This window comes from Lepisma saccharinum, chromosome 14 (genome assembly GCF_977018435.1).
Source record: "Lepisma saccharinum chromosome 14, izLepSacc3.1, whole genome shotgun sequence".
Taxonomy (NCBI): Eukaryota; Metazoa; Arthropoda; class Insecta; order Zygentoma; family Lepismatidae; genus Lepisma; species Lepisma saccharinum.
Genome location: NC_139242.1, coordinates 63,073,571 through 63,090,969, shown reverse-complemented (window position 1 = coordinate 63,090,969; position 17,399 = coordinate 63,073,571). Strand labels below are relative to the sequence as shown.

Here is a 17,399-nt window from a genome sequence, read left to right as displayed (position 1 = left end):
GTTTCCTAAAAAGCCAAGATTTATGAGGAATTGCATAATACAATAGAGTTTATGATGGAACTGACTTTTTGGAACCTATGGAAACAAACCACAACAGAAATACCACATTTCATAATTGAGTTTTGAGTGGACATGTAATAAAAATGCTAATTTGCGAAATATTTTTATTCATAGAAAACGGAAAAGTTGAGAAATGAATAGATGCTCAGATGAAAGGTGAAAAAGTTCAAATTTTAGGAAATCCCATCTGATTGAGTAATTCAAAAGCATTCTTAACCCCTCCTGCCTTCTCAACACGTTCCTAATTACAGTACTTATTATTACAAATAATACATAGAACTAACAATTAAAAACCTGATTCTGGCTTGATAAACATTCCATTCTTAAATATTCCACTGCCCGCATGGTAAGCATATACACAGTAAAATTACAGATCAAGAAAATAGATCCTATTAAAATTAAAAAAAAAATGTGAAAAAATTCTACGAAAAGATAAGAAGTAGATATTTTAATCACATTAGACCCTTTATTATCTCTGATGCTAATTCAATAATGGGCATGCATTTTGTATTGTATCTGTGTTCAAAATTATTCTTCAGTACTCTAAAACTGCACAATTGCTAAAGGATATTATCAATTATCCTATATTTAAGTATTGCAAAATTGTTTTATAATATTGATATTATACCAGAAAACATATTAAGATGCAAATCTAGTTTATATGAAGTGCATAGGATTAAAAAAGAAGTCTATTTTGGACTTGCAGAGAACCTGGCCATATCTTTCAACTGTTAAAAAGATAATGGTTTCTTTTGTTTATTCACATTTTTATTGAGATCAGTGGAGGGGCATATATTTGTATTTTACGTATCAACTACTCATTTCAAATAGGTATTCTTTAGGTTCAGTTGAAAACAAATGCTTCTAAAAAATATTTTAATTACCTATCTTATGTATCAGACAAGTACATAATAATTAAATTATTCCATTAAAGAAAAGCTGATGGTGACAGTTGACACTATGTCATAGAAATTATTTTTTAGCCTTACTTTTATACAAGTACAAGTATTAACATGCATGTAGGTTCATGGCAGAGAGAGGTGAAAATATCTGGCAACACTACGAAGACTATTATGAAACTATCTTCCCAGGATTTTTCTATTGCTGAAACATCTCTGAAGCAATAGCGAGCTAGTATGTATTGCAGCATTTCTTAGTAATAATAATATTTTGTTGAGTGTGAGAGCCATAATCATGGAATAGTAGTATACATTATATATTTCATGTATCAATCTATTGCAATGTTATTTTTATTTCATTTAGTACTGTTAGGGAAATTACAACGTGTTAAATATTCATGCTGATATGTAAAACTTAGAAACATGGTACATTTGTACAAATATACGATTGATGTTGTTAGGTTTCATTCATTACTATTTCAGAATTTCAACATCTTTCCGTAATTGAATGGGTTTCTTCATGTATGTTTGCTAATATAGAAATGTATAAAGTTTTCACCTATTGTATATTGTAATTGAATATAAAAATTCATTCAGCACTGGTGCATCAGAACTAAAGGAATATTATAAAGTGATAAAAAGAGTAAAAATTGATTGAATACTTCACAATACAGCATGATAATTTTTAGATAAACAAGTAACATTGACAGTTCTGAAATAAAACTTTCTAGTAGTATTAACTGTTGATTGTAATATACAATTTTATCAAATATGCTACTTTCTCAAAATTAAATTTGAAACAACAAAAGAAATAGTTATTAATGTGCAAAACTGTTAGAATTTTATCGAAACTTGGCATAGAATAAAGTTCATTTGTGTGTTACTAGATTTTCAAATAATTTTCAACAAGAAAGTTTCGTGATATTTTTAATTAATAGCTCTTGAAACAAACAATATTGTTATAATCTGCATCAAGTATATGTAAATATTTAGGTAAGAAAAGAAGATGCATGCTGAAAGGTGTCTGGGTGAATGTCACAGATGGTTGTGATGGCACAGTTATTCTGATACAAAACTAATGTTGATATATCTTTGTCTTTCACTTCTATTTTAGTTACAAACATGTTCATTATTTTTTAATAGAGCAGATACTGCCACCTGTTTGTGGATTCTTCATTATCATCATCATTTGTTTTTGGTTCAGTTTTGGATCAGTACCATTTTTGGATGATTTATGTAATACATAAGAAATTTGTTCGGTTATTGTGTCATCAATAGAAAGTCAACATTATGCTTGCAAAATGGAGATTCTATGAACTTGCCCAAGCAATAAGTGGTTCGTGAAGCGTGCACAAATATCGGGGAACAATAGACACTGGCAATACTGCCACAAACTTACCAGTAACAAAATATATATTTTCTGACTATGGTGGTGTTGACCAAGAAAAATTGAGTACATATATATTTTTTAAATATCTTGAGCCTAACATGGGACAGAAATTATCTTAATACTTATTGCTGTTTCATTTCTCATACAAAAAAGGCTAAAAATTACTTTGTGCCTCTTTGTGAATATTGACTAGGAAATCTCTCCTTCATTAATAACAGTTATTAATCTATATGGATAAATTTGCCCAGTTCAGCTGTCTACAATCTTACAGTAACATGCTAGGAAATAAATGAGCAACCATAATAGGTTATAACAGAAGGACAATTAATTGACTGTATGTTAACGAAGAATTATCATTCTCTTCTCTTTTTTGCTTTTCTTATAAAGGCCAGAATAGCTATTTCTATCTGACTGAGGTCCATAGACAAGATGTAGAAGAGTAACATTGACTTTATCTTGATGTCGGAAATGGTTCACTATGTTTGCGATTGGGAAGGTGAGATGCTTGTTGATTCCGTGACGACCGTTGGAGTTTTCTTCGTTTTGTTTATAAAGTTATAAAGTGGGAATTCGCAGCAGAGGAAACACCTCATAAAACCTGGAACCTCCTCATAGAAATCTGGTGGGATTGGAATGAGTGGAGATGTTGAATTCTTATAGCGACGATATTCAGCAATGCTGGAAAAGCAAGAAAGTTGGGAATTAGAATTAATACTTTACCACTTTGAATCAATGTCGATACTCTTACCGGTTCCTGCCAGTAATGGGTGCCTAAGCATAAAAGTTCTACAGAATATGTTTAAAATATTCATTACACACTACAAATATGACAACATTGCAAATTACTAAGCTTGCACCCATCAACAGTTCTGGATAGAATTCCTTTCTCCATCATCCATCTTCACTTGTCAGCAAAACATGGCTCAAGCATGAAAGAATTACATCTTGAAATATAAGTTTCAAGTGGTGCATTATGTTCAAGAAAGTAAAGCTCAATGTGTGTGGTTGTTATGTATACGAGGGGTCAGGAATAAGTCATAGCTATTTTTCTCCGTGAGAATGCATGACTGGCACAAGAATTCGAAATGTACAAATGAATGAGACACTGTATGAAACTGAACAATATATGAACAATTCAGGATATATGTACCGGGGATTGCTGGGGAAGTGCCAAAAAAAAAAGTCACAAACATTAGTATTGTTCTACATGCGTGTGTTAGTCACAAGGCTACATCCGCAGTACAAAAACAGAAGGAAGTGATAGCAACTACAATACAAGTATGATCTTTCATCCCAAAGAGTGAGTCACCCATAGTAGTTCATTTTGTCAGTGGGAAGTACAATTATTGCCTGGAGGGCTCGAGAAAATTGGTGGTGAGTCAACCTCATGTAGGATGGAAGTTACTCGACGTGAACAGCGTTCTTACGTGAAAATATACATTCTCTGCAGGCGAACTGCCAGACAATGCCACAGAGCATTGATAGAAGCCATTACGGACAAACATCCTGATCTTTTGGCATATGCCATCTTTCTCCGTTACAATGCAACACATAATGCAGTGTGTGTATGGGTGCTACTTAACCGATGGGGATGGGAGGTACTACAGCACCCACCATACTCACCAGATGTGTTTCCATCTGATTTTGATCTCGTACCCAAAGTAAAGGAAGAACTGCATGGTAAAAAGTTTCAGACATTGCCATCACCATGAAACGTGAATGTCCTGACTCTCACATGGTGAGACAGATGGTATTTTGACGCCTCCCACATCATTGACAGCATGTTATGGGATTTCTGGGGGATTACTTTGAGGGTTCATATGGCACTTTGTGAGCATCTCTTTTGTTTATGTACTGTCAATGTAGTCTTGTGACTAATACACGCATGTAGAACAATACTCTTTATGATTTTATTGACACTTCCCTACCAACCCCTGGTACACATTACCTGCATTGTTCATAAATTGTTCAGTTTCATACAGTGTCCTTTCAAAAATTTCAAATTTTTGTGCCGGTCCTGTATTCTTGCGAGAAAAGTAATTGCCATGACCCTTGTATAAGTTGCATCAATCCCCTCTCTCTTTTTATGCTATTTTTTTGGGGGGGGGGAAGAGGAGTGGCCTATACATGAGTAAATACTGTACCTCTTAATTATATTGGAAAGTGCCAATGTGCCGTGTCCCATCCCCTACGTCCGATACTCATGCATATTTATGTTGTACAATCTACATTCCTAATCTCACTTTTAAGCCTCGTTAGTTTTTATATTGGTGGCGAAACAGGCTATAAAATTTATTTACTTTCTTTCTAATGATATATTTTGATCTATTGTTCTCTACTACTTACAGAGCTCACCAATAGCATAGAGACTAAGGGAGCTTTCAAACTGAAGCGAAAACCTTCAGTTTAAAGCAAACCATTCATCATGCATATGCAAACAACAGACCAAGGTAAGGTATTGAGAAAATGGCCCAGTCTTAGTCAGTAGCGTACGCAGGATTTCATCAAGGGGGGTGTTATTTCTAAAACTTTTTTCCAAATTCACATTACCATTGTTTTATTATACTTTAATTAAATAATAATAATCATAATTAATTAATAATACTTATAATTAATTAATTAGCTAAATTAATACTACTAATACCACTACTATTAAGTAGTAGAGATCTACATAAATATAGTATTTATGAAAACATTAGAACGAAATTACTTTCTAGTCATTCGATTTTTATCAAATCCTGGGAGCATTTTTTTGTTTCTTTGTTACGAAATAATTGTCTGGTCAACGAGGTGAGACATTTCAAGGGTGAAGAAGATCCATAAATACAAGAAAATATATTAAAATAAATTGAAATAATCGAAGTATGGAACTCATCCAAGGAGCTGCGGTGATCTGGTTGGTAGAGCGTCTGACAAGTGACAATCACGCAGGAGATCCAGATTCGATTCTCGAAATTGGTTGGACGTTTTCCGGCTTCTTCCCCGCATAAATGTCCCCGATAATTCACATCTAGATTGTCTCCCTGTTCTTACCATCAAAACATTTTACAATAGTTAACCTTATTGTCGTTTGAATAATTGTCTAGTCTACAAGGTGACACATTTTAAAGAGACGTTGAAACATGCTGCGGTAAACAATATAATGGGAAGGCGAACTGGTGACTGTATTCTTGTCCGCCTAGCCTTTGTCTATACATTAGCCTCTTACAACGTACCAATAACTTTATTTAGTTAATTCTCATTGTTCACACACAAAAAAATACATGTTCGTTGAACACTGGCGTACGTAGAGGGGTGGCCGATGGTGTTCCAGCCCCTACCGAAATTTTGAGAAAAATCAGAATTTTCAAATAAAAAACCGTTAAGAACTTTAAAAAATCAAAATGTGTAAATGCGAAACCTCTTTTAAAGTGAATCCCGATGACCATTTTTGTCTTTGAATACAATTTTAATAGACTGAAAAGCTCCAAAAATACGAAATATTTTATTATGCATCCTGCCCTCCAAAACAAAGCCATGTGCTATCCACATTTACTATTCCAGCCTCTCCGGGGAAAAAAAAATCCTGCATCCGGCAATGTATTGAACATTGTTGCAACTGAGATACAAAACAACTTTTTTCTCTTTTAAATCATAGTTACCCTAACCTAACCTCATAAACTCGTGTTTATTTTCAAGGCATCACTCTGAAAGACACGTGTGTTTGGAATGCTGTGCTTTTCTCCATGCTGCATGGAAATAATAATTCAAATTATTATTATTATTATTAGTAGTAGTAGTAGTAGTAGTAGAAGTAGTAATAGTAATATTATTGTCCCATATCTTTGACTGAAAAATTGGCCATTTAATTTTTTTCTGCAGCATTTTTTTATAATATTCACAAGCTCAAGGGGGGGGGGGTTAAACCCCGTAACCCCCCCCCCTTGCGTACGCCACTGGTCTTAGTGACAAGCAACACTTGTAGCTTGTCATGTCGCTTTGGTTTGGAAAGTTTCGTTTCTTTCTGAAGGTTGATTTTCAAGAGACACTTGTTACTTGTTGTGTGTCAGAAAGCTTCAAAGCACTGTCATCTTGTGATCAAGAGGTTTTGTATTCAATTCCCTAACACTGTGGTTCATTTTCAAGTAGCATATCTGAGCATAAAGTGGGTATTGTCTACTTACCAGCTTTCTTTTCTTGTGACAGTGTGGTGTACTACATAGCAAATTATATTGACTACTTACTCTCCATATTTGTCATCAGATGTCTTCTCCAACAATGGGATCCCAGAGAGAAAGAGAATTATAAATGTAGTGAAGAGAGGTGAGAGGATAGCAAACCATTCTAAGCCATCTATCACATTGATTGAGATCACAAACATCCCCCACCACAGTAATATTTCACCAAAATAGTTGGGATGACGAGAGAGCCTCCATAAACCTTCAAAGACAAAATAAGTTGACAATAAAACGGTGCACCATTACATATTTATATTGAGCAACAAATTAACATTTTTGTAAAAAACGTTATGTGTAGATATAGTTGTTGAACCCAATGAAGCTTTACCCATGGAACGACATTTTGGAATACCTAACAGTAAATTGAAATTACAATACTTGTCTTTGAGCAAGGAGTACATTCATTTTTGATTGTACAACTTACATTCTAAGGTATGTAATAGACTAATAGAGAAGTTGTAAAACTGAGTACCAGGCCCGTAGCTAGAGGGGGGCAGAGGGGGCAAGTGCCCCCCCTGAGAGCCTGCTCTGCCCCCCCTGTGAAAAATACAGAACACATTCCTACCTGGAATTCTCACTACTTTACAATTATATCCTGTATTACTCTAGCAACATAACAAAGACATTTATTAATTTTGTGATTTATGAAGGTGTGTGGGATTCCTTATAATGTAACAGTATTGGGGGAGGGGGAGAAATACCTTCCAGATTCAGATTTAGGGAAATGATCTCGCAATTTTAAGTATCTAGAACAGTTGTGACATTTTGAGAAGTCTTGTATTAAAGGTACCTAATGTGTTTGGATGTTTTTCTTGGATGTGTTGCTATGAAGTTTGAACTGCATAATTTTTTGTTTCCCCAGTCTACCTCTTATATAACACAACACAATGGTGTTGTTGGATTCTCGTTAGTTTCCTTTGTGCGTAAAAATCTTACATACTGGAAACTTGAGAGAAACATTATGAAGCACGATTTATAAAGTTCTGCAGAGAGGCCCAAAGCTGTTGGTACATATTAATCGTCTATTAATATTATTGACCTGTAAATATAAAGTAGATACAGTCCAGATTAGCCTATTTAGGCCTATGTTAAACTTTATTTTTATATTCTTTGGTAGTCCGAAAGATCATTATCGAAATATTGTTATTTGATGTTGCTCGAACTTTTTTTGTTCGTTGGAGTTTCAAGATATCACTCCTTTCCTGTTACGTATCACTTTTGGAGGAGGGGGCAAGTGCCCCTCTGTACCTTGCTATATCTACCATTGCAACACAATATATTACAAATTTTCCCCCTCTAGGATTAACTTCGCCCCCCCTACTAAGAATTTCTGGCTACGGGCCTGCTGAGTACATGGAGTGTTAAACTATCTCTCTCTCTCTTTCTCACACACTGACACAGCCACACCTTTTTTAACTTAAAGATAAGGGTTTTAGATAAGAGGATTTTTCCGTGCACACTTAGAAGGGTACAAAATTACCATACGTGCCATGCCGATGAACCCAAAAATTTTAACTCGTCATCATCATCACCAAGTGGAGCTGTATCTCAAGAAATGAATGAGTAAACTATTCATTTACATTATATATATGCAGGCACGTCACCTGATAATGTTTGCATGAGCACATGAACACCCATGGAATATATCTTCAATTACATATACATTGAAGGCACACATGCATATTTATTTGCAAAAACACTTTGCTTTATGTTCGAGCATAGGCGCCGACTCCATGGGGCTTGGGGGGGGCTCGAGCCCCCCCAATGTTAACGATGTGGGGGCAGAGCCCCCAAATAATTTTTTTTTAGAGGATCTAATGTATTATTTTGCTTCTCTTGTAAAGTTTGCTCAGAATTGTGCCACATGAACTTAACTTTAAATACACATTTGAAATGTTCTAGACCATCAATTTGGGGGGCTGAGACTGCTATACCATCAACTTTGGAGGGGCTGAGGCCACTAAACCATCAATTTTTGGGGGGGGGGCTATGACCAGAGACAGCAAAACACATGACTTATTACTATACACTAAGTATGTAATTATGAGTATTGTTAAAATTTTTACTAAAAAGAGTTTCAAAAGACGATGTGCATGAACTAGCGTAGTGGATGAGACTTTTGGGCTACAAATGGCTCTAACATAACATTCAGAACGAGATCATTGATATATTAGGGAGATCTGTTTTGCGCTCCATGGTAGCAGATATTAAAAGTCGGGAATATTTTGCTATTATGGTTGATGAAACATGTGAAATATCCATTCGGGGATAATATTAATATTCTGCATTAGAACTGTGAATAAAAATTTTGATATTTTTGAGGAATTCATGGGCTTTTACGTGATTCTGAACACTGAGATCAAAATTTAAAAAGGGAGAGAGTGAGTCATTCATTAATTTATTTCAGTGATCAGAGCCCCCCAATAATTTTGACAAGTCGGCGCCCCTGTGTTCGAGTACACACAATTTACTTTGACGCAACTACATTCACGTTTGATAACTTTTCTAGGTAGTTGGTAACACTGGCTCTCTCGTTGTTCATAGAACGCGTTGCACACAAATTGCGTTTTGCATAAAACTGACAGCTAAGGGACTGTTGGGCAATGCCCCAAAGTTGTTTACTTCGAGGTGCAAACTGCAACACATTTTTTTGCATTCAGCATCAGAGTGCAACATCTACAAAGTTCCTCTGCCCTTCCTACCTCCATGGGTCTTCCTTTTACTCTTCATAGTTGCCAACTCTAGTGACAAGTCACCAAACCTGAAAGATTTCAAATTCCAGCTGGTGCTGAAATTTACGGAATATCGACGAGTGACTTTTCTGGCAAATTTAGGTGTTCTTTATAAACTATTCTGTTTGAGTTACATAATATCTTACCAGGTTTTTATATGATTTGCGCATGTACCTCTGAAGGCCCATTCAGACCTGTGCAATTTTTTTAAATGCACATTGCACTTAGATCCGCACTGTAATAGACTTTTTTCATACCATGAAAGTAACTCTCACCAACTTAAATTGCAAAGGAAAAGGCCGCTCTTTTGTTTTCCATGTTTATTGTTAAGATGTAAGCAACATCCTAAATTCACCTTGTTTCAATTATTATTGTAAGTCCACTTTATGCACAGAAAGAATAATCAGGACTGGACCTACAGTTTAAAGTGGGGTCCAAACCACTGTGTGCCTCCACCGGGTATCGAACCCGGGTCCCCTTGATTACAAGGCATCAACTATACCACTACTCCATCGGGGAGGCCCTGTTCTGAATTTACCTGTTGTAGGGAATGACTGATGTGCTTTCAATTCTGAGTGAAGTTTGTATTAACATGGGGTGCCTGAAGTAAAAAGTAGATTGCGAGGTATGGTAGTGTTATGCTTTACATAACTCAGATTGCATGCTACATGAATTATTATGCTTATTTATTTTGGAATAGTCATTGCTAATTATAAATAACTTAATTGAAATTAAAATCTTGTATTATTTTAATATAGCATAAATGTTTTGGGAAAATGGTTGAAAATTAATTGAACTGTAATTCTCACTTTTTCAACAGAAGATGTATTTATACAAAAGAGAATGATTAAATCTGGATTCAATATCAAAATCTTATTGCGAACACCTGAATGTGAACGGCACGCAATGCCACTGTATATATGTTATGTATGTACGTGGTAGCATGCTTCGCATGCCCCTAATGACAGCCCTGACTCACACTCCTTCAACATGCAACACCAACAAACTTTCACAGTTTGTAGATGAACAACTTTTGTTTATGTTTCGCTCATTCAGGGCTCGTTTTGACACTTCTTCCCCCCTCCCCCCCTCCCTACAAGCCCTTGAATATAGTATTTCCTAACCTATTAGTATGCAACCATCCATCACCGATTTATGGTTGCCACTGTCATTTATTTTTCTATCAAATAACATATTGAAATTCAGAGCACAGCATGAAAACACTATCATGCAAGTAGACACACTGGTAGGGTGAAATCAAAGGGTTTCAACACTCTCCAGTGATAGCTGTATTAAGGGCAGATAATCACACTTGACAATTATCCATACCTTAAATGGTTTTCCACCACAAATTTATCATCCAACTTTGCACTTCCTCCCATATATATCTGATGTGTTTTAATGCATTTTGTTGTCAAGAAATTCCATCGGATGAGGGAGGACATCTCTTCAAGCTTTCTCTTCAGAATAGGAGTATATAAGAAATATTCTGTAGAACATTTACCATGCAGATGAAGAAGATATTTTAACAATAAACCAAACTTACCATCATCACACCATTTCCCTTTATTGGCAGGATCTAGACGGAATGAAAATTTCTGCAGGTCAGCATATGTTTCAGCAGCAAGTCCAACACCAAAGAGAGAGATCCCTACGTAATCAAATGGTGTCATTGTAGGTGGAGCTGAAGGCTTGGAGAATGCAATGGGAATCATTGTAGGTGGAGCAGCTGACATTTTCGGAGGTTTACGGATGGCATTCCGGGGTGAGTTTAAGAAAATGACAGGTAGACTTACAACGAATACCCATACAGCCTGAAATAAGATAAGAACAGTTAATATCAGTTGGGTTACTAGGGAAGTACATTAATGTGTATATATTAGAAAAAATATCAATTGTGGATAAGAATGGTGTTGGGCAAGTAAGTTTTTTTTAAAAAAATGCATGACTTTGGCTCCAAAAGTAATGCATTGTCGTTACTTAGCATGGAAGAAAGACATTTAACTGTTCTCTGTAGTGCACGTTTTCCCTATAGAACTTTACATGCACAAGTTTGAAACAGAATTTATAAACATAATTGAAGCAATGTAATTTGAGTACCATTTCAATTACTCATGTAATTTTGGAAACATGTTTTTAGTTGCAATTCCCCAAAACGGAATGAGAATTAAAAAAAACAAAAAAACAGTAGCTCATGTATGAAACCATACATAAAAGAATACCTCAAAGTAAATTCTGTGGCCCAACTGCCCTTCGAGAATCAATGGCTGCCTATCTGTGTTTTAATGGTTATAGTTTTATTAACTCATTGGGTCCTATCACAGTTTTCTGGCTAAACCAGAGACAGCTACTGAGTCATTCCATGCGAAATGAACACAGCCTTTGACCTGACCATCTCCGATTTTCATGAAATTTGGGGAATTGAAACTATGCATGGAACTTAATAAGTATGAAAACTTTTAGTTTCGTGCGTCTTGTAATTGTTAAATTATTCAAGGTCAAAGTTAGCATAAATTGCCCTTTTTGAGCCCGCTTAGCTATACTAAATGTGCTGTAACTCCGCCCCTATTTCGCCTAGGAAGCTCAAATAAAGCTTATTGTACAGGGAATTGAACAAGCTTTCAAGTGATATATAACAAGCCTACCTTTGGATAAAAATATAATTTTGTCACATGACCTTGACTTTTGACCTTGAATATCTCAAAACATGTCATCACCAAAAATCGTGAAAAAAATATATTTGGTCCCTCATACCATACTCTAAAACATACCAAAAAATCATTCTGGGACTGCAATGGGATCAGAGGATACAAAATAATATGTGTAACTATCCCAGTCAACACACCAACGTTGTATGAATGTTGTATTTATGATGAATGTTGTACGTAGGGGAACAACGTTGTGATAACGTTGCCACAACCCGGCGCCTACCCAGCGTCGAATAACATGGGTACCTGGGGGAAACCCTGGGGGGGTAAAGGCGGTCAGGGGCGTGATGCTGATCACATCACCCCCACTCACGACCGGATCAAGAAAGTGTGGGGCGTTACCCCCACACCCCCTATACGCCTTCATGGCGTGGTGCTAAGCACAGGGGAACACTTTACCTTTACCTTTTTTTACAACGTTGTATGCTTGTTGTATTTATGATGACTGTTGTATGTAGGGGAACAACGTTGTGATAACGTTGCATCAACGTTACAAAAAACATTCCACTGAATACGCTTTAGTTTGGATGATCACCACCATGAGCACCACAAGCGTCAGATCGGAGTGTTTTGTTTAATCTGAATTTTCTACAGCGTACACTAGATGGCAGTGCGACTCAAATGCAAAACAAACATAACTTTTAGTAACACAAATAAGAATACTTTCGATTGTAATTAGTGAAAAAATGTGTTTTATTATCCTTCGAAAGATGTGTGAATATTGAAGTTGTAAGGAAGATCAGAAAATGAAATATGTTGAATACAAGTGAAACTCCCATGATAAATATTTTTATTCCAGACTATATAATCAGGAGCTAAGTATACCGCGTTTGTTACAACCTGTCCCCTTTCCCGCGCTAGGGAGCGCTCGACAGTTTCGGTGCCAATGAGAAACGAGGAAAAAAATCGTCTGCTGCGCAGCGAGGAGCGAATGGAAGCCAGAAGAGAGGCGCTTACGTAGACGCTGTTGCGACGTTGCGTATTTTAATTGGCTGCTGGGGAAAGTCAAAGCCAGGGAGCAACTAGCGCGGGAACCGGGACAGGTTGTAACAAACGCGGTATACATAAATAAGAAACTGATTACCAGGTGTAGTTAGAGATTGGTTAATTCATCACAATCTCCAGACTAACAATACCCTATTGTGGTGGAGCAGGAAAAGTTTTTATAATATGTATTATATACAAAAATGGCTTGGCAAGATTGCTAATAGCTTACCATGCGAAATAACCATATTTTAAATATGCATTGTTATATTCATAAATTACACAGACAGCAAGGTAATGTTGCAAAAAAAAGTTGTGGCAACGTTAACCCCTGACATACCTAACGTTGCTACATAATGTTCAGTATATGTTGTGACAACGTTGTCAACCAACGTTGCAGCAACGTTGAAAAAAATGACCCTTAAACGTTGACACAACGTTTTCACAACATTGATTGTATCAACATACATTCAACGTTGTAACAACGTTAGGTATGTTAGGGGCTAACGTTGCCACAACGTTGTGGCAACATTACCTTGTTGACTGATAAAAGCCCCATTACATGAACTATGAAGAGTCAAATGTCCCTTAACACTCCCTAAGACTAATTTTAACTCCCTAATTAGGGACCCTCTAATGAAATTACTATATAGTTAAAATGAAGACAAGTTGGAATCATGTACAAACAGTTTTTACTTGTAAAAGTTATGCCAAAAGCTGTTGCTTCAAGCATTAAATTTTGAATAATTTGCATGTTCATTTCCTTCAGTATCATTTTTAATCTTGTGTTGGTTTAGAAACAGCTTTCTTTTCTTTTACCCCATGCTGCAATGGCACTCTTGTACCCCCCCCCCTTATGTATACAAGTTACATATAAATACTTCATGCACTCGTGGTTATGTTGTGTATCCATTCTAATTACAAATACTTATAATACAGTATTCATTGATTTATTCCATACGCTAAATCATACAGAGTACAATAAGTGCAATATTTTATTGTATTTTACTTTAATGTAAATTGTAAGTTATTGATGCAATACAAAATTTTCTGTACCTGAAATGTCCAAAACACAGCAAATCGTATAACATTCCTCTTCTTATCTTCGAAACGCTGGTCCCTGCCAATTTTTAAGATCCGGTAAAGAAGATAGCCAGAGAGTCGAGTACCCCACACACAAATGCACACTGTAACCATTACTTGTCGATCATCATATGTCTGCAAACAAAATATTGCTTCATTTAGAAACTAATTCCAACTTAACTATCTGAGACTATATTTACCATTTTCTTTACATTTTAATGAGAGAATTAGGAATGCAGGAACAGAGAAATGTCTTTTGTAATCTTAAAGTAGCATCTGTCACTTCCTTGTATTTCAGTTATTCCCTACACCTTAATCGGTTCAAATCCGGGAACTTTTCTAACGGTGGAAGCGGCCCCGGCACCCACCCAGCGTCGAATAACATGGGTACCTGGGGGAAACCCTGGGGGGTAAAGGCGGTCAGGGGCGTGATGCTGATCACATCACCCCCACTCACGACCGGATCAAGAAAGTGTGGGGCGTTACCCCCACACCCCCTATACGCCTTCATGGCGTGGTGCTATGCACAGGGGAACACTTTACCTTTTTTACCTACACCTTAATCCTCATATTATCACCTATTAATCTGACAATTTATCCAACGAACTCCCACAGTGTCAATCTCTCACCAATGAATGCATTCCTTTTTCTTTCTGGTCCACAGGTGAGGTGCGAATTGGATTCTAGGGGGCTAGGACAGTGTTGATTTTGAGGTCCCTAGTCTGGAATACATGGTTTTGCTATTCATAGAGACCCCTACGCCGTATTTCCTCTCAACCTTTTCCAATGGTCATAATTCCAAATTAAACTTCTTAATTATTGAAAGTTACACAAAGAAAATGTAAGCCCCCCCCCCTCCCCTCGTATCGGACCTCATGTGGCCGCTTGTGTCACTTAGGCCTCGGATCGCCCCTGGCTGATACTCATCCGAAGTCTGTATATATCAAGGAGTAACAAAAAAACGCAACACTTTCACGGGGTCATATTATCCTAGAAATTATGCAAAATTCAATTTTTTCTTTTATTTTGCACCAGTAATGTGTGAAAAAAATAATTATGTGATAAAGTAAGTCATTCTTACTATTCTAGTGCAATTCCTTAAATATTTCAAAGTAAAACTTTATTATATTGATGTGGTATGTATAATTTCAATGGAATATTTACATAAGTATTAATTAGGGCTGAACCGATACCGATGCCGATACTTGTATAATTTCAATTTAAAATAAAAAAGGATAATTATATATATATATCTATATATATCTATATCTATATATATATATATATATATATATATAATATATATATATATGTGTGTGTGTGTGTGTGTGTGTGTGTGTGTGTGTGTGTGTGTGTGTGTGTGTGTGTGTGTGTGGGTGGGTGTGTGTTTGTGTGTGTGCACGTGTGTGTAATTTTTATTATTTTTACATTTTATACATATGCATTTCTGACGAGGGGCGATTAATAAATTAACCCTCCAAACAATGCTATCTTCCAACGATGCATCTCAACTTGACAGTATTTTTTTAGATAAGTGACAATCGATCAGATGTTTCAAATATGTGAGAAATATTAAGTGCAGCTAAGAGCGAGGCAATCGTCGTCATCGTCCCCCTCTCCACCAATGTTGAAAAATGAGATCATGCCTCTTCAACCCCCTCTAAAAGTAAGAGATCACTCTTCGCAAACTAGAGATGAGTCGTTCGCGAACGAACGAATCTTTTTGAACGAATCTTTTCAACGAACGACTGATCCGATTCACTGATTCGCTTCGAAATGGCTCAGTCGCGAACGAACACCGAAACCGCTCCGTGCTCGCATAGGAAAGACTGAAAGACGCCTCGAGCGCTCGGGGGAAACAGTTGGTCCCTTTGTTCACACTCCGCGCCTGCGATTGAAAACAATATTCCAGCAAGTCACGTGATACACGAACCAACCCCCTCCCTCCTCCGCTTGACCGGCACCCAAGGAAATAGGACGGGTTTCCACTAATGTGGTCTTCAAAGGAAATTTCCTCGTCAGAGGAAAAAAAAAAAAAGCGGAAGTGGCTAGAACCAGGGAGGGACAAGACGGGCACTTGTCACCCCCCTTGGAAAAAGATAGTGCTGTTCATTTGGTGCACTGTTCTTTTTACCTTGGAAAGTAAAATAAATATAAATGTTATTTATTCCCTTACTAATTAATTCAAAATAAAGCATCGCCATAAGTACGGGTACATATTCTTTGTCCCCCTGGAAAATAGTTTTGATTTATCCCCCTTTGGGGATAAAAAGTCTCGACACGCGTATGGTTAGAATTATTTGGCAAATTTGTCGTTCATCCGAAAGAAAGGAAAATGCGAGAGGTATTTCGATCTAGGGATGTCCCGATTGATTGATTGAATTGGTGTTTTTACGTCCACTTTATGCACAGTAAGGCTAATCGGGACTGGACCTACAGTTTAAAGTGGGATCCGAACCACTATGTGCATCCACCGGGTATCGAACCCGGGGGCCCTTATGTTAGCAAGGCGACGACGCTACCACTGTGCCATCGGGGAGGCCACATGCTGGTTCGGATATCGCTTTAAACTGTACATCCGGACTCACAAACTTTGAGAATTTTTTTGATAAGGAAAGATCTCGAAATACAAACATTTAAAACAAGAAAACCTCCATGAAGACATAAGTTTGTACATTAAAGAGCATAGATTCTTTGTTATATTCTAATACGTCTTACAGTAAAGCAACTTCGATTTCGCTGAAATCGTCGACGTACCACTGAAGGTCTGGGTTCGAAAACTTACATGCGCATCGTTATTGCATACCTTATGAGAGTCTCTTCATCATATACAGTAATCATCATTCACCTTCGTAGTAGCAATTAGCCAAAAATGGCAGAATCGACACACAAAATAAGGAAAATAATTTTAAATTAAGACTCTCGAATATTTAAGTTTCGATCTCGATTTTACATTCCCCGACGTTCTTGACCTCGTCTTAACAAGTCTCGATGATACTTATCTCTTCTTTACCTACGCAGGATGACATTTTCCTTATCACTAAAGTACCATCTCATGAAAAATAACAGGGCGATAAAGAGAATCAATGTATACTTACCTTTGCTAGCGACTGCATATTTCTTTTTTCATACACTTATCCACAAAGGAAAAACACGCCCACATACAGAGGGGAGGGAGTTACAAGCGTCGCAGTTACAAGGGAGTCATCATTTAGTCTATTTTGCACCCGTCACATGATACGGGCTCCAACATAGGCAATAATACAACTGTAATGCCGTATAACTAAAATCTTAAGATATTCTGGCTTCAGTTAAAAGCTGAGGCT

General features: G+C 36.7%; 1 protein-coding gene across 2 annotated transcripts in view; it reads right to left on the bottom strand.

The window, feature by feature from the left end:
• Nucleotides 1-1,635: 1,635 nt before the first annotated feature.
• Nucleotides 1,636-17,399, bottom strand: part of LOC145998951 (uncharacterized) — a 115,169-nt gene continuing 99,405 nt past the window's right edge. For both annotated transcript variants that reach the window (XM_083135780.1, XM_083135781.1), the window contains exons 4-7: nt 14,047-14,208; nt 10,845-11,112; nt 6,573-6,768; nt 1,636-3,027 (exon numbers count right to left, since the gene is read on the bottom strand). In XM_083135780.1, the coding sequence (XP_082991906.1) occupies nt 2,826-3,027; nt 6,573-6,768; nt 10,845-11,112; nt 14,047-14,208 (828 nt within the window). In that variant the 3' untranslated portion in view covers nt 1,636-2,825. The remainder of the gene's footprint in view (nt 3,028-6,572; nt 6,769-10,844; nt 11,113-14,046; nt 14,209-17,399) is intronic.